Source organism: Canis lupus, chromosome 12 (assembly GCF_003254725.2).
Source record: "Canis lupus dingo isolate Sandy chromosome 12, ASM325472v2, whole genome shotgun sequence".
Taxonomy (NCBI): domain Eukaryota; kingdom Metazoa; phylum Chordata; class Mammalia; order Carnivora; family Canidae; genus Canis; species Canis lupus.
This window is the reverse complement of record NC_064254.1, coordinates 11,777,256-11,794,129: the sequence shown is the minus strand read 5'-3', so window position 1 is coordinate 11,794,129 and position 16,874 is coordinate 11,777,256. Positions and strand designations below refer to the sequence as shown.

At 51.9% G+C, this 16,874-nt stretch overlaps 1 protein-coding gene and 1 long non-coding RNA gene across 7 annotated transcripts; one reads left to right on the top strand and one right to left on the bottom strand.

Moving 5' to 3' along the window:
• Positions 1-345: 345 nt before the first annotated feature.
• Positions 346-9,483, bottom strand: SRF (serum response factor). 2 transcript variants are annotated; one of them, XM_025418844.3, is made up of 7 exons: positions 8,971-9,483; positions 7,104-7,370; positions 5,274-5,535; positions 4,608-4,727; positions 3,346-3,537; positions 2,981-3,057; positions 346-2,753 (listed from the first exon to the last, which is right to left on the bottom strand). In XM_025418844.3, exons 1-7 carry the CDS (start codon positions 9,481-9,483, stop codon positions 2,658-2,660), a joined length of 1,527 nt encoding a protein of 508 aa, XP_025274629.1. In that variant the 3' UTR covers positions 346-2,657. The 2 variants fall into 2 exon arrangements, with proteins under 2 accessions (XP_025274629.1, XP_048948532.1); XM_049092575.1 differs by lacking the exon at positions 7,104-7,370.
• On the top strand, positions 6,461-15,514 carry LOC125752293 (uncharacterized). 5 transcript variants are annotated; one of them, XR_007401447.1, is made up of 6 exons: positions 6,461-6,639; positions 8,314-8,406; positions 9,005-10,220; positions 10,426-11,048; positions 11,886-12,038; positions 15,363-15,514. It is a non-coding gene; the product is annotated as an uncharacterized LOC125752293 (long non-coding RNA). The 5 variants fall into 5 exon arrangements; XR_007401446.1 differs by having other exon boundaries at positions 9,005-10,696; positions 10,905-11,048; XR_007401448.1 differs by having other exon boundaries at positions 9,005-10,696.
• Positions 15,515-16,874: the final 1,360 nt, after the last annotated feature.

Here is a 16,874-nt window from a genome sequence, read left to right as displayed (position 1 = left end):
TCCTGAGTTCTCACCGGGTCACGTGGCCATGAGTTTCCCAAACCCTACAGCCGTGCTTTGGATTGGTGGAATCACTTTTCCTATTGATTAAAATTGCTCCTCTCTGTGTTGGCCTAGAAAGCTAACAAAGTCCTGCGCAAAGACAAAGGCCCCAGCTCCCAGAAATGTTCCTTCAATTAAGTTGCAGAGTTCCACAGCCCAGAGTGCCCCTTGGCCTTGCCATTGTTCTCATCAGGCGGCCAGGTTTGCTTCTCAGAGCAGCGGCTGGAGGTTGGTTCGCGTTCATACTTCCCTCCCTCCCTCCCTCCCTCTCTATGCGGAAAAACGGAGGCAAAGACTCCACAGTCTGTGCACAAAAATGATACATTTATTGAAAGAGTATTTTTTTTTAATACAAAAGAAAGCTCTGTACATAGGACTGTGACCATGTCCACTATTCCTGGGTCAGCATCCCAGGGGAAGTAGAAACCACTGACATACTCCATTCACACACACACACTCAGGCACACGCACGCGCGCACACACACACACGCACACACACACTCCAGAGCCACCAAGAAAGGGAAATACCAAGGGTTGCTGCACATATAAATGCCACCTCATCCCTGACGCACACATGTTCTCCCAAGGCCACGCTCACACAACACACATTATAAGCACTTTGCCTGATTCACTCACTGGGTCTGTCTTTTGTGGGAAAGAGAGGAGGAATTCATCAGTCTCCTCCCCTGGGTGGGGGAGTGGAGAGTGAGTGAGTGATGGTGGAGTGAAACAAGAGCAGAGAAAGGGGGCTGGGCAGTTACAGACCTGAGTCCCAAGCTCCCCACTCTCTGGCCCCTGATTTGCCATGCCCCAGCCTTGTAAGCCACCCATAACCCCCAGCTATCTCCAGGAGAAAGCCCAGAACGGTGACTTCCATCTCGGCACCCCAAATCGGGGCAAGACAGCAATGGGGGTTAGAGGTTATGGGGGTTCTCAGACACATCGGCAAATCATCCCCTTGATAACTAGGCTGTGCGCACAAACTTCCCCCACCCCTTCACCTAATCACAGAAGCAGGATTGTTCCTCCTGAAGGCAGTCACAGGGGTTAATAAAACTCTACCCCAACTGCTGCCCTGTTCTGAAAAAGCTCCCTTTCTGGATAAAGGGGGTGAAGGTAGGCTCTGACACGGGGTAAAAGACCCTCCCCCTATGCTGGCCCATCCTCAAGGTCTACCCCAAAGGGGGCAGAGTGGGGTAGGGCACGGCCCCTGTACAAATTACATAAATACTGAGGTTACACTTAGAAAAATAAAGTCATTTTCTTCAAGGCTTTTTGTCTTAATTTAAAAAAGTTACAGTAGCTGCTCACTCCCTGGGAGAGCTGCCCATTTCTGGCTCCCCTATCTTTATATTCAGCCCAAGAGCTGCTCCCGTTTCTTCTGACCCCCATTCCTGCCTCTCAACCCCTCCCAGACCCCACCCTGCTCACTGCAACTTGGGCCCCAGGCGGCTGCAGGCCTGGGGGAGCACAAGGCTGCAATGCCCATGCGTGTGGCACAAATGAAGTCAGTTGCCTCTACCTGACACCCTCCCACCCCCACCCCCACATTTGGTCTCCCTCTTCCCTCTCCCTTGCGACAGCCCTAGAGGGCAAAAAGAGACCCAGGGCTGCAGGTCACCCTGCCCACCCCGTTGGGGCATGGCCTGAGGGCCCCTCCCCCGGTTTTCTCCTGGCAACAACCCAGGACCGGGCAGTCCCAGAATCTCCCCTACACACTGGCGGGGCCCCGAGCTCATGGGGTGGTTCCGTCCCCAGAGGCCCAGTCAGTTCCGGGGAGCCCCAGGGCTCCCCAGGGAAGGGGAGCTTGGGCAGGGAGGGGGACGAGAAACACGCCATAAAAAAAAGTTTAAATATTTTAAAAATATATATTTATAGATTTGTTTTCACTTCGTCTCCTCAAATAAAAAGTTCAAAATCAACTTTTAAGTAAAGCAGCTGGGGGGAGAGGGGGAAGACAGGGTGAGAGGGAACACTGGCAGTTCCCTCCGACCCAGGAGTTCCTGGAGTCCCAAGGGGACCGGCAGGGCAGGGCAGGTGGCCCCAGGAACCTGCTCTGTGCACAGGCCCAGCTCTCAGGAGCTACAGGGACAATAGGGCATCCTGTGAGGGAAGAAGCCCCATCTCCCCAGGTGGCTCCCTGAGGGGCACGGATAGGGCTCTTGTCACCCAGCCTGTGACAGACACGGTGCTGACAGCAGGTCAGCAAGGAGGCTGGGAGAGGACCCCCACTGCTTCCTCGGGGGAACACGGTGCCTAGTCCCACAGAGGCCTGTGTGTGGGAAGGTGGGGCACGGTCCCATTGGATAAGCTAATACTCATGGCAAACATGGAGCCAAGCTGGCTAGGGGAGTCTGAGGAGGGAGGACAGCCCCACCATCAACAGAAAATGGGAGGTGGAGCCAGAAGGAGGGGAGGGGGAGGGAGGATGGGGTGGAGGGCAGGCTGGCCCATTTCTTTGGCTGGAGTGAGAGGGCTCAGTCCTGTGGCTGCCCACTCCTCCTCCCTGCCTCCCTCCTGCGGCCCGTCAACGTGTGTGTAAAGAAAACGTGAAAAGGCAACAATAAATAAGTGGTGCCATCCCTTGGGCCATCTGTCCAGGGTGGCAGGGCGGATCAGTCACTCTTGGTGCTGTGGGCGGCGTCCAGGTTCACCACCTGTAACTCGGTGAGGTTGCTGCTGCTCCCAGCCTGCTGCCCTATCACAGCCATCTGGAGGGAAGGGGGTGTGTAAGGAAAAGGAGGGCAGGAACTGACCAGCCAGCTCAAGCTTCCCCCTGCTGGCCTGCCTGTCCACCACGAGCCTGACTGGGAAAACAGATGGGCCTCCTGGCTTAGGGAATCTTGGCTTAGACCAATGGGTAAATGAAATCCCCAAAGTCAAGAGAAGGAAATGGCTGGGTTGGCTGAGGTGAGGTGAAGGGTGCCCCCACACCTACCTGGTGAAGCTGAACTGCAGAAACAGGGATCTGCACTGTCCCAGATGGTGCTGTCAGGAACACCTGGGGAACACCACCTGCATTGGGAAACCACAGGAGATACTCAAACTGCTTGCTCAAGAGAAACTTCCAGATACTAGTTGGAATGGAATGCATGAGTATCCTAGTGGACAGCAATGGGTGTGGGAATGTGTGTGCAAGCATCCGTGTGTGTGTGTGTGTGTGTAGTTTTATGTGTGGGCATCCTTGTTTGGGTATGGGTATATGAGTGTATATATCTATGTGTGTATGTGGGGGGCCATTTGGATATGTGGGTATGTGAGGGAGGAGGACATGGTCCCCCTTAGCCCCAGCCCACCACTCACCTTGCTCCTGGACCTGGCTGTGGGACACCTGCATGGTGGACGGCGCCTGGGGGAAGGCATTGAGCACGGTGAGGCTGCCGTCAGCCAAGCCCGAGGTGGGTGCATACATCACCGCATGGGGACTAGGGTACATCATGTGGCCACCCACAGTTGTGGGCACAGATGACGTCATGATGGTGGCAGGCAATGTCACTGGCAAACACAGACACACATTAGGGAGGTTGACACCGGTCCCTACTGATCTCCCCCATCCCACCTCCAGGAGCTCCAGGGCTCCGGAGTCCTCCTGCCATTGCCCAGGTCAGAAGCTTGATAAGACTTGTTCCTCTGATCCCTGTCATCGGCTAAGAAAAGCCTTATTTTTGTTTAAATACCAACCTTCTGTTTGAGCACCAACCTTTAATTGTATCCTATCACACTGTACTATTCAACTGTCTATCTCTCCAATTCTTCGTTCCAAGACCATAAGGTCCTGGGAGAAACAAGAATTGCAATGACTGACCCACTCCAAGGAAACTCAGATACTCCCCTTTGAGGAGGTTCCATTATCCCATTTTTTATTTCTCACCGCTCCTCTCTCTTCCTTTTTTCTTTTTTCTCCCTCTTCCTAAACGTGTGGCTAACAAATTCATCTTTTCAACATCAAAGGTTAATATGCATAAGATCACCTGGGATCTTATTAAAATGCAGATTCTGATTCAGTAGGTTTGGGGATAAAGCTTATGAGTCTACGTTTCTATCAAGCTCCCAGGTGATGCTACTTCTCTGTCCATAGACCATATCTTGTGTAACAAGGTTGTCAATAACAAGAACTTAAAAATAATTTAATTTTGAAAGTGTTTCATCATTTCTGAAATGACTAGAGACACTGAGCAGAATTATAGCTACTCAAAACCTAGAATACCCTCCCACAAGGAGACAAATGCTCTATAAATCTTTCCTGATAATTAAGCAAACATGTGTCCTTGGGAAGTAACTTCTCCTTTCTGGGCCTCCAGCTTTTTATCTGAATGAGAAGAAGGGTGGCTCCGATGGTCCCTAATTTCTTCCTGAAATCCAAAGCCCTACTGCAGGGCAGGATCCCAAACCCAGCCATCCTCACTTGACTTTCCCATAAGGATTAAGATAAAGGTTAAGCCAAAAGCCTCCATCTCCACATTAAGAAATTCTCTGACCTTAGTTATGGGAGGGGTATTGCTGGGCACCTGCTCCTAGGCCTCATGAAGGACGAAGGGCAGGGAGAAGAGAGCTTCAAGCTATACCTGTCCCGCTGGAGGAGGTCTGCGTGAGGTCTGTGCTGCTGTCGCGAGAGGGAGACGCTTGCTGTGGGGCCTGGTGCACCTGAATGGCCTGCACTGGGACCTGCTGGGCCACTGCCCCTCCTATAAGACACAGAGACTTACTCATGCTGTCCCACCCGGCCACCATTGGCACCCACAAACACCCCAGGCCCAAGGTCTGGCATGCTGCTCCCTAACTCCCATAGTTTCCTGGGGGCTAAAGAGGCTTTTCATGTCCTGAATCTTGTCTTCTTGGGTTTCTGCACTCTGCACTGGCCCCTCCCACCTCCTTCCACCCCTAGGCCTTGCCTCTGCCTCCTTGGTTGATATAGGAGCCGGCACCGAACCATCAAGAACATGACCTGTCCTCCAATCAAGGTAGGGAAGTGGTAGAATGTCTACTGTCCCTGTGGCAGGGGGACACAGGGCTAGGCTGGCTAGACAAGGCCAGAGGGTATGGTTGAAACTTATTGACAAGGACAGTAGGGGTCCCAGTGGGGAAGGGCATGCCTCCCAGTGGGACCCAAGTGGCTTCTCTCAGGTTCTGGCTGGCCCCTGTCCACCCTCCTTCTGAGCAAGGAAAGAGGTTCCCCTTGTGCCAGCCCTAAACCCACTCTTGGCATGCTCATTCTGCCCCTTGTGACTCACCAGGCATGAGGGTAAAGCTGGTAGGCAGCTGCATGAGGCCCCCAGAGGAGACAGGGCCACTGCCTGTACTCTTCAGCACAGTCCCGTTGGCACTGCTGACAGCGCTGGGGCTGACGCTAGCAGACACTGGTGCCAGGTAGTTCGTGATGGGGAAGGAGGGGCCGCTGCTGACTTGCATGGTGGTAGAGGTGCTGGGTGCTGTTTGGATGGTGGAGGTGGTACCCGGCAGGTTGGTGACCGTGAACGCCTGTTTCAGTGTGTCCTACACCCAGAGTAAAGACACAGCAGTGAGCCTCTACCAGACTCTGCCCCTGCAGCTTTGTGTGACTGACAGCCCAGACTGGAACCAGTGTGCTTGGGTTCAAACCCCAGCTCTGCCATTTACCTGCTGTCTGACCCCGGGCAAGTTACTGAGCTGCAGAGCTTCAATTTTCTGTCCATAAAAGAAGACTTACCGCATAGGTGTTTTTAAGATAAATAGGTGAATATAAATAAAGTGCCTGACACCTAAAAAAAAGTAATATGTATTTGCTGCTCTTATGATGATGATGATGTCATCATCATAATTTCCTGAATTCTGTGTCCCAATGGACTATGAAAATCACATTGGCTGCGGAATCAGGACACAGGGGTCTATTCCCAGCTCTGGTACTGACCATCTATGTGATCCTGGGGAAATCACTTCCTCTTTCTGAGCCTCAGTTTTCCTGGGGGGGAAATGAAGGGGACTAGGCTACTATGTCCTCTTTAAAAACATCCTTCTAGCTCTGACTTGCTAGGTTTCTGAGATACGGACGGACGAGAGTTTTTCAGGGAACTTAGGGTTTCAGAGAGATCTTGGGTGTTTGGCAATTAAGCACTCATGTCAAATTCTTAAGATTTAAACTACCAAAGGAATTAATTCCTCCAGCAAAATTCCCTGAGAATAAACGAGCCCTACTGCTTAAAGAGTTTGCAACTACAGATGATATGCCGGAAAGAGGGGGAAAACCTGGAGCACTGACTCTTCCCTCGGTGAGCCTTTGTTCTTAGAAGGGGAAGGAGGAAGCCACGAGCTGAGAACCAAGCCCAGAGAACTGAGGGGGTTCAAATCCTGGGGGTGGGTCAGCGCGGGATGTTTGCTAGGCAGCCGAGTTCGAAGGCCCTGATTGGTGAAGGCGTTGCTAAGGCAAACAGTGCCGCTTCTTCCGATTGGCCAGTTAGTGAAGGGGCACCCGGAAGGTGGAGCTCCCTAGAGAAGCAACGGAGGAAGCCCCGCCCCCTCTCCTTACCGGGAAAAGGAAGGGGAAGGCGTAACTAGGGCCGGCATCCCTAGCAGCCGCGAATACACTCCCTAAACGTGCCCAGGCCCGGACATCCTGAAGAGGTAGGCGGCTGGCTAGTTAGGTAGTCTCCAGCCCAGTCAACCAGCCCGCCTCCCGACAGTGCTGGGTTCCCAGGACCCTGGGGCCCACGAGTGCTTCCTTCCTACTCCCTGGCAACCCAGCCTGCTGCGAGGGCAGGGCTAAGCTACGCCCCCGCCCCCAGCAGGGAGACAGCTGGCGGGAGGAATGCAAGGGCCCTGCCAGGCGGGCGGGCTGCAGGCGGGAGGCCGGCCTGGAGCCGGAGCCGGCCTTATAAGGGCACGGAGGCCGCCCGCTTATCTAGGGGGCCGGCCTCCTGTCAGGATGGCGAGGATGGACACCTGTCCCCTAGGATGAGGGGCACTAACCCGGCTCCGTTCCACATTAGTGGGCACCTAACCTGAGTGAGGGAGAGAGGTACCCCCTCCCCTCTCTGCCGGTGAAGCCCCTCCCCTTCCTTCCCCTCAGATAGGCGACCCAAACACACCTTGGTCTCCCCACTGCTGTCGGACTCCGACACCTGGTAGGTGAGGTCTGTCTCTTCAAAGCCCGTGGCACTCATTCTCTGGTCTGTGGTGGGGTCTGAGCGGGGTGGAGAGTCTGGCGAGTTGAGGCAGGTCTGAATCAGTGCCTTGCCAGTCTCACTGGTGATCATGGGCTGCAGTTTGCGGGTGGCAAAGGTATACACATGGCCTGTTTCACTGGCCACCAGCAACAGCACCTGTGTCCCTGTCAGCGTGGACAGCTCATAGGCCTGGGGAGTAGGGGGAAGGAGATGGGTAGATCAGCCAAACTTTTTCTACCTTCCTTGGGAAGTAGGGAAGAGAGGAAATACATAGTGATCTCAAGCCTCTGCTCCCCACCCAGAGACCTTCCTCTCCAGTGACTGGGGCAGGGGGAGGTATCTATCAAGATATCTGAAAGAGAGTTGGAGAGCAGAGAAACTACCCCATGCTACTCCTTTGAGAAGCAGCCACTGACCTGCAGATACCCCAAGCAAACACAGACCCCTAGTGACAGAATGTATAATCTCAGAGGAAACGGAAGGGCCCAGGTAGCTGCTCCTGAATACAGCTTGGTGCCAGGAGTCTCACAGAGAGGGCTCCCACCCACCCACTCTTCACTGTCATAGGAACCAGACAGAATGAAGTTGCTATATCACTGGAAGTCCCGTAAGACATTAGGGATAAGGGGTCACATTAGTGCTAAACTGTCCTCATGTTTCTTCCCAGAAACTGCACAGGTCCTAACCTGTTGCCATTTTGTCCTCATGCCCTATCATACTGTGCTACCAGCTTTTTTCTTTCCTTGTCCTGATGCAACAGTGTCTGGAGTGATGGGAGATGGGAGCTAGGTTAGCAGCTACTACCCTGCCATGAACCCAGGGAAGGGACCTACAAAGGTGGCCCCACAGATGGCATCCTTACTCCCAGAAAAGTTCCACAACCCACCTTGGAAGCAGCTCTGGTTTCTATATGGGACAAAAATAAACACCAGCCAATGTCCCCAGGGTTCTAGCTTCTTGTTTCCCAGTTCATCTGCTTCCATCCCTCCCCCTCCCTTTCCTCTCTCCCCTTTTCACTAGATAGCTGGCTAGAAGAGGAAGAATTCCCAGGTACCTCTGCAAACCTCCCTGCCTTCCCCAAAACTCCATGCACAGACACTCCCTAAGGCTGGAAATCCCACTTGTCCCAAAGGCAGATGGTCCTGAAGGCTGTCCTGCAGAGTGCACCGGTTTCCAGTGGATGTGAAGGAAGACACATGGCCATCGTGGGACTCAGTGCCTGCTGGTCAGAGCAGCATCAGTTCTCCTGCACCCTGCTCCCTTACCTGGGGCTCCTGAGCCCCATTTGGTCATCAGCCCTGCCTCTCCTTCCAGCCAGCAATACTTGTGGTGCCCACCTTCCTCCTACACAAGCTGGCTCATTGTTGTTATAGAGCTCCAGCCTCTTCACCTCCATACCTTCCCGTAGGCTCCCTGCTTTTCCGGCACCCACCCCCGAACACCAGAAAGCACTGGGTCTAGGGACCCCCGCGTCTCATCACCACCCACCACCCATCACCACTCTCCACCCCTTCACTCCGCAAGGGCCCTCTTCCTCTCTAGCGCCCGTCACTCCCACCTCGGCGCCTTTCCCTCTTCTCTGGACGTTCCGGGCATCTCCCCTCTCCCCACATTTCCCCGGCGGCCCCTCCCCTTTCGCCCTCCCGGGGTAACAGCCATCCCCTCCCACACACCTCCTGCGGACTCGCCGCCTCTCACCTCCGCCTCGGCTCTGCCTTCCTCCCGGGCTCCCCCGGCGTGTCCCCACCCTCCCGGTCCCCCGTGGCCGGGCAGCCTCCGGGCCCTGTACCTTCTTCATGATGCCCGTCTTCCTCTTGCTGAAGGTCGTGTAGCGCCGCAGTTTGTTGTCGATGAACTCCATCTTGATCTTCACGCGGCCCCGAGTCTTCTTACCCGGCTTGGCCCCGCTCACCGCGCCACTCACCGGCCCATAGCCTCCGGTGGCCGCCGCCGCCGCCTCGGGCCCACCGACGAGCTCCATCTCGCTCAGGCTCCGCTTCAGGCCGCGCCGCTCCGCGCCCAGCTCCTCCTCCTCGCCCGACTCCGAGTCGCCCTCGCTGCCGCTGTAGAGGGCCCCCGCGGTGGGCGCCGGGGTGGTTGTCGCTGCTGCTGCAGCCTCCCGCTCGAGGCGGCCCGGCCCGAGCCCCGCGCCGTTCCCGGGAACCCGGCCCCCGTTAGCCCCGCGAGTCCCGCCGCCGCCGCCGCCACCTCCCGGCCGCCCCGTCGGGGTCCGGTTCAGGCTGCCCCCCAGGGCCGAGCCCCGGCCCAGCGCCGCCGCGGCCCCAGCTTGGCTCGGTAACATGGCGCTCAATGCAGGAGGGCGGACGGGCAGTCAGCGAGGAATCGGAGCCGCCGCCGCCGCCGCCATCGGCTTCCCGGCTCAACCCGGCACTCCCGCTGCTGCTAGAGCCGCTATCGCTGCCGCCGCTGCTGCGAACCCGGGGCCCCTGCACGCCCGGGCCGACCTGGGCCCTCACTTTCTTGCCCCTGTGGCCCGGGTTGCCCCAGGCCGCGCGGAGCGCCCCCTGTCCGTCTGCTAGGGCGGCGCGCCCGGCGGCCGTCAGCGTCCCCCGGGGGGCAGGGGCTGCTGGCCGCGGCCGAGACGGCGGGTGGAGGGGGCCGGGACCACGCGCTGGCGGCGGAGGGATCCCCCGACCCTTCCCCCCATATAAAGAGATACAATGTTTCCTTTTATGGCGAGGCCGCTCCTTATATGGTGAGCCCCTGCGCCCCCGCCGCATTGGTCCGCGGTTCCGGCACCTCCGCTCCCCATTGGCCCACAGGGAGCGCTTATTTGCATAGACATACCGAACTCGCTGCTGTCATTCCGCGTCAGACGGCGACTCCGAAAGGGGAGGAGCCGAAGCCTCTTAAAGGAACAGGAGAGGAGTTACCGACTCCGCCCCCCGACCAGAGAATGGTAGAATTGGGAGGGACCGGAGGAGAGGAAGCCTGGGAGTGGACCCAGGCGCAGTCCTGCAGCGGGACGCTAGCAGCCCAGGGAACGCCGCACTGGAAGGGCTGGAAGCAAACACCGGGGTAAAACCTGAGAGGACTGTGCGGGTTGCAGTAAATGATATAATACAGCCCCAATTCCAAGGGAGTACAGGGATTGGAGCACTTCCCCACGCCTTCCTGAGGGAGACAAATTTACTGGCTAAGCAAAGGAGGCTTGGGTCCCCGGAGTCCAGACTCGTCGCTTCCCCTCCCCCCGACTTCCTTTCCCTTTCCCTCTCTTTTCAAGGCGACGACACTTTCCCACCAGGCTGGCTCCCCGGTCCTCATTCATCATCCTCTATACTGGAGGGATCTTTGGCAGACGGACATCTGGAAAAGACCGAAGGAGACAGTCGGCCTCCCGGTCCCCGAAGGGGGCAGGGAGACGAGATGAAGATCAGTGAAGACTTCCAGCTGCGGGCTGGACTGGGGGAGGAGGTGGTCCCAAGGATAAAACCCACCCCACCGCCTGTGCAAAAGCCTGGGAAAATGTAGAGCCAGGCAGAAAGTTACAGCAAGTAAGCAAGCCAGTCAGCCAGCCAGCCAGCGCGCGCGCGCGCACACACACACACACACACACACACACACCCTTCTATGGATAGCCCATTGGGGGTGGGGAAGGAGGTAGTTTAGTCGGAAGAGGAGCGGGACAAAGCCCAGGTTCAGGGTGTGGGTCGACGTCCCAGCTCCAAAGCCTTGAACATAGCTTGGGCTTTGCTGTTACAGAAATTCAAATCTGAGATCAGCCTCTTCTCTAGCCCTGTGCCTGGAAACAAGTACCAAATTCCATCATATTCCTCATCGTTGGTACCCACCCCACGTTGGGATCTTAATGCAAATTAAATGAGATGGAGACTAAAGCATAAAATGGTCAGTGAATAGTTAATAGAAACTATTAGGGTTAATAACTCCTGGGATAAACATTGGGCTGTCTTTAAGGAGATGAGAGAATGATGATTCCTGCCTTCAAAGTTTTTTTGTGAAGATTAAGCAGTTGGTCATGACCCTTTGGTGGTGGTGGTAATGAAATGAACTTAGTGTACTGCAGTGAGCATTTAAAATAATAAATTAGTGTGGGTATCCCTGGGTGGCTCAGCGGTTTAGCGCCTGCCTTCAGTTCAGGGCGTGATCCTGGAGTCCTGGGATGGAGTCCCACGTCAGGCTCCATGCATGGAGCCTGCTTCTCCCTCTGCCTTGTCTCTGCCTCTCTCTGTGTGTCTCTCATGAATAAATAAGTAAAATCTTTTAAAAATAAAATCGGGGCAGCCCGAGTGGCTCAGCAGTTTGGCGCCACCTTCAGCCCAGGGCGGGATCCTGGAGACCCAGGATTGAGTCCCACGTCAGGCTCCAAGCATGGGGCCTGCTTCTCCCTCTGCCTGTCTCTGCCTGTCTCTCTCAAGAATAAATAAATAAAATCTTTAAAAATAATAATAAAATAATAAATTATTGAGGGATCCCTGGGTGGCGCAGCGGTTTAGCGCCTGCCTTTGGCCCAGGGCGCGATCCTGGAAACCCAGGATCGAATCCCACATCGGACTCCTGGTGCATGGAGCCTGCTTCTCCCTCTGCCTATGTCTCTGCCTCTCTCTCTCTCTCTCTCTCTCTATCATAAATAATAAATAAAAAATTAAAAAAAATAAATTATTGAGATTACAAAATACAAGGGCAAATATTTTTGCATAAAACTTTTGTTTGCATTATTTTTAGGTTGAATTACATACAATGGCCATTTTATAGATCAAGAGGGTAGCATATTGCCGATTTCATATAGTTCAGCGTGGGTGTGTACCAGATAAAAATGTCGATTGCATTTCCTACTGTGAGCCAAAGTCCAATGAATTTGATAAACAGTGAAACAAGGTATGTTCAAGTGATTTGTGAGAACTAACGTGTGTATATATATGCTCATCAACCTCTAACTACGGGAGTTAAGAGCCCTACTCTTCCCCATTTCCCAACAGTTCCAAAGATTTTTTTTTTCCTTTTCCTAATTTACTCTACATAACAGGTAGTTTAACATATGGAATGTGTTAGCTTAAGAGGAAGAACAGGTCAAATACATACATGGGTTCCAAATGGTGCTTGGGACTGTGATTTATCTTGAGTAGTAGTCATAACCACAGCCCTGGGCTGATTCCTGCCTGCCTTTGAAAGACTTTTTTGAGACCACTAGTTTAGACATGTGCAGGGTTGACAACCCTTAGCAGTGCACCCCAAAGGACAGCTACTGACTGCTGCATGCACTGGGTATGGTGTGTGGAATGAGCACAGCTCTCAGTTACCCTTTGTCACATAGACTGACCGCTTCCATTTCACCCAATCCCTGGACCATTGCACACCAGCCTTAGTGCCCTACACCAGACTGAATTACTGCATGTTCCAAAGCCAATATTGTTGATATAAATAAAGCCAAGATTGAAAACTGGCTCACAGGGCACCTGGGTGGCTCAGTCAGTTAAGCATCTGATCCCAGGATCCTGGGATGGGGTCCCTCATAGGGGTCCCTGCTCAGCAGAGAGTCTGCTTCTCCCTCTGTTCCTCTCCCTATTTGTTTGCTCTCGCTTTCTCTCAAATAAAATCTTTTAAAAAAGAAAAAAACTGGGGCTCACAGATGTGTTTTGTTTGAACCATGTAGTGTTTTTGAAATCAGGAGATTTACATAAAAATCTGGATTCTCTCAACAAATTCCAGTTTAAAAAAAAAAAATTCCAGTTTTTAGCAACTCCAGATCTTGCACCCACAAAAGCACTGTAGTGTGGAGCTGAACTGAGTGGTGGCCATAGCAGAGGCTTCTGCTCTCAGGTTCTATAGTCTCCACATGGCTCACTGAGCTCAGATAAGTGCCCTGCCTGGCCTCTCTGGAATGTGAGTTTGGTGCTTCTCTGATAAGGCCTATATCAAAGTGGCCCCTATGAAAGATGGGAGCTCATGTCCACCCCAGACCATGAAGGACCTCCAGAGGAGCATCAGAATCATAGCCGGATGCCCCAGATACCATACCATTCCCACCTTGACCTCTCTTTCTCCTGATTTTTTTTTTAAAGATTTTATTTATTTATTCATGAGAGACACAGAGAGGGAGAGGGAGAGGGAGAAGCAGAGACATAGGCAGAGGGAAAAGCAGGCTCCATGCAGGAAGCCCGATGTGGGACTCAATCCTGGGACTCCAGGATCATGCCCTGAGCTGAAGGCAGGCGCTCAACCACTGAGCCACCCAGGCATCCCTTTCTCCTGATTTTTATCACCCAAGTAATACCAGAACAAAATTAAGAATTGCTTTTAAAAATTGCTATTACACACACACACACACACAAAAAAAAAAAAAAAAAAAAAAAAAGGAGAGAGAGAGCAAGAAAGAAAGAGAAAACCAGGGATCCCTGGGTGGCGCAGCGGTTTAGCGCCTGCCTTTGGCTCAGGGCACGATCCTGGAGACCCGGGATCGAATCCCACATCGGGCTCCTGGTGCATGGAGCCTGCTTCTCCCTCTGCCTATGTCTCCGCCTCTCTCTCTCTCTCTGTGTGACTATCATAAATAAACTTTAAAAAAAAATAATAAATTATTAAAAAAAAAAAAAAAAAAAAAAAAAAAAAAAAGAAAGAGAAAACCAAAAACTACCTCTCTAAAAGTGTTTGCGTTTGGAATTAACCTTGACACAAGGATGCTTCATGGAGTAGAAAAAAAGATCTCAATTGTGATGGGAGCATTAGAGAGAATAGAAAGGAAAAGAGGTCTTGAGTCAGTGTGCCCAGGAAAAGTCTGGAAAGCCACACTCCAGAGGCTAGTAGTGCTTGCCACTGGAGAGTAGAGTTGGAGAGAGAGGAGTGTGTTTTTTGCTTTATACAAGTGTATACCATTTGACTTCTTCCATGATCATTGTAACTTTTTTCTCTTAAAATTAAGCAAAGAGGGCACCTGGGTCATTCAGTGGTAAGTGTCTGCCTTTGGCTTAGGTCATGATCCCAGGGTCTTGGGATCAAGTCCTGCCTGCATCAGGCTCCCCCAGGGAGCCTGCTTCTCCCTCTGCCTATGTCTCTGCCTCTCTCTCTTTGTGTCTGACATGAATAAACAAAGTCTTTTAAGAAAATTAAGCAGAAAAAAAAAAAGAAAATTAAGCAGATAGAAACAGGATAGAGGTAGAATAAATGGATCTTGGTGATGGGCTGCATAGGGGAGAGGATACACAGGGAGGAGGGCTTATGATGGATGGAGTAAGGGTGACTATCACCCCAAAATCGGTACCATTGATGGAAAAAGAGAATTTGGCTGGAGAAGCAGGATTTTGAGGGAGTTTTCAGTTAGGGCCCAAGGAAGCAGGCAGTGAGAAATGCCCTGGAGGAAATGGGAAGTGTGGTCTGCAGCTTGAGGCAGAAGCTAGAATTGAAGCTAATGCTCTGGGAACTATCCACACTGAAGGATTGATTAAAGCCACACAAGGTGAGATGAGATTCCAGAGGGTGAGCACACGGAGAGAGCAAAGCCAAGAACAGAATCCAGAACAGCTAGCTCTGGGGCAGGCAGGCAGAAGGAAGCCTCAGCCAGAGCTGGAGAAAGCTGGTCAGAGAAGGCGGAGATGGCTTACCATCACCAACATCAAAAGAGGAGAGTCTGAAAAGGCACATGTGACCAGCAGTGTAGCCATGGCCCATTGGTTAAGAAAGACCAGGAACAAGAGGAGGATTAGCCATTGATCTTCTAGAGTAGCACCTTCCTAATACTTCCAAGCACAACCCACAGTTAAGAAATCATTTTACATCACAACTTATGGTGAATTAGATTGCTGTCCCCAACTCTTCACACTCTGTGGGTGGAATAGACATCCAATATCTTTTTTTAAAAAAGATTTTTTAAATTTATTTGACAGAGAGAGAGAGAAAGCACAAACAGTGGGAGCGGCAGGCAGAGGGAGAGGGAGAAATAGGCTCCTCGCATGCGAGGCTCCATTCTAGGACCCCAGGATCAAGACCTGAGCTGAAGGCAGACGCTCAACTGAACCACCCATGTGCCCCAACATCTGGTATCTTTTGTCACATGACTTTACAGTACCTCCTACTGGTGTTGATGTTGGGTTGCAACGTGTGATTTGTTTGGCCGATAAAACATTAACAGACTCATGATTATATATATATATGTGTGTGTGTGTGTGTGTGTGACTGGCTTGACCCCTTATGCCACTGTCACTGCAGGAGAGAATGCTCTGGAGCCAGCAGAGTAGACCCAAACCAGACCTACAGCCTGGAGCCAAGCCCAGCTTAACTCAGCCAGGTCCAGGCAAGATCAGCTGAACCTCACCAATCTGCAGATCCATGAGTGACAAAAATAAATTGTTGTAAACAGCTGAGATTTGGGGCTTATTATACAGCATCACCAACCCAACTGCTGACATAAGCCAGGACACACAAACATGTATCAAATCTTACAAACAAAATTTTGTAAAAGAATTTTTACCCTTAAGGTATACAATGTACTCTGATAATTTCTATTGTTTCATTCTTTATTTTTTATGTTTTTAAAGATTTTACTTATTTACTTGACAAAGAGAGAAAGCAAGCACAGTGGAAGAGAGAGAAGCAGACGCCCCGCTGAGTAGAGAGCCTGACACAGGGCTCGATCTCAGGATCCTGGGATCATGACCTGAGCCAAAAGCTGATGCTTAACCAACAGAGCCACCCAGGTGCCCTTGTTTCATTCGTTTTTATTTTTATTTTTATTTTTATTTTTCATTCATTTTTAAATGCTGGCTGCAACACATACTTTGAAAAACAATGTTCTAGAAAAACTGTTCTTGGGGTTTTTTTCCTCCAATACATCTGAGGAATAGAACACACTGTATAGCAACAAGTGAGTGGCTTACTTACTAGCTGTGCAACCTTGGCGAAACTACCAGACCACTTAAACCTTCAGTTTCCTTTTTTTTTTAAAGATTTTATTTATTTATTCATGAGAGACAGAGAGAGAGGCAGAGACACAGGCAGAGGGAGAAGCAGGCTCCATGAAGGGAGCCCAATGTGGGACTCGATCCCAGGACTCCAAGATCACGCCCTGGGCTGAAGGCAGGCGCTAAACCGCTGAGCCACCCAGGGATCATTGTCCAACCTTCAGTTTCCTAATCTGAGACATGGGCACAATAATATCTGGCTACAGAGTAGTTGCAGAGATTAAATGAGATAATGCATGTTGAGTGCTTATCAAAGTCATCGGAAAAAAAAAGGAAAAAAAAAAGAAAAAAAAAAAAAAAAAAAACAAAGTCATCGGTATAAAGCAGGTCTCCAATAAATATTAGCTGCCATTTCCATTCCTGAGAACTACAGTGAGGAACAGAAGGAACCCAAGCAATTTCAGAGTTAAGAATGAGTTATGGGTGGTGCCTGGGTGGCTCAGTGGGTTAAGTATCTGCCTTCGGCTCAGATCAGGTCCTGGGATCCTGGGATCAAGCTCTCTGTTGGGCTCCCTGCTCAGTGGGGAGCCTGCTTCTCTCTATCCCTCTGCCCCTCCCCCCACTCATGTTCTCTCTCCTTGTCAAATAAATAAAATCTTAAAAACAAAAAGAATGAGTTATGGACTACTTTCTTTTGGATGGGGCATCAGGCTGAAGTTACTGGAATAAGGCAGCTGATGACTGATAACAGCAGCTCTAACTAACAAACGGGCAAGAATCAAACCAGTTGAGTGCCCGCAACAATGGCATCAATGAGGCA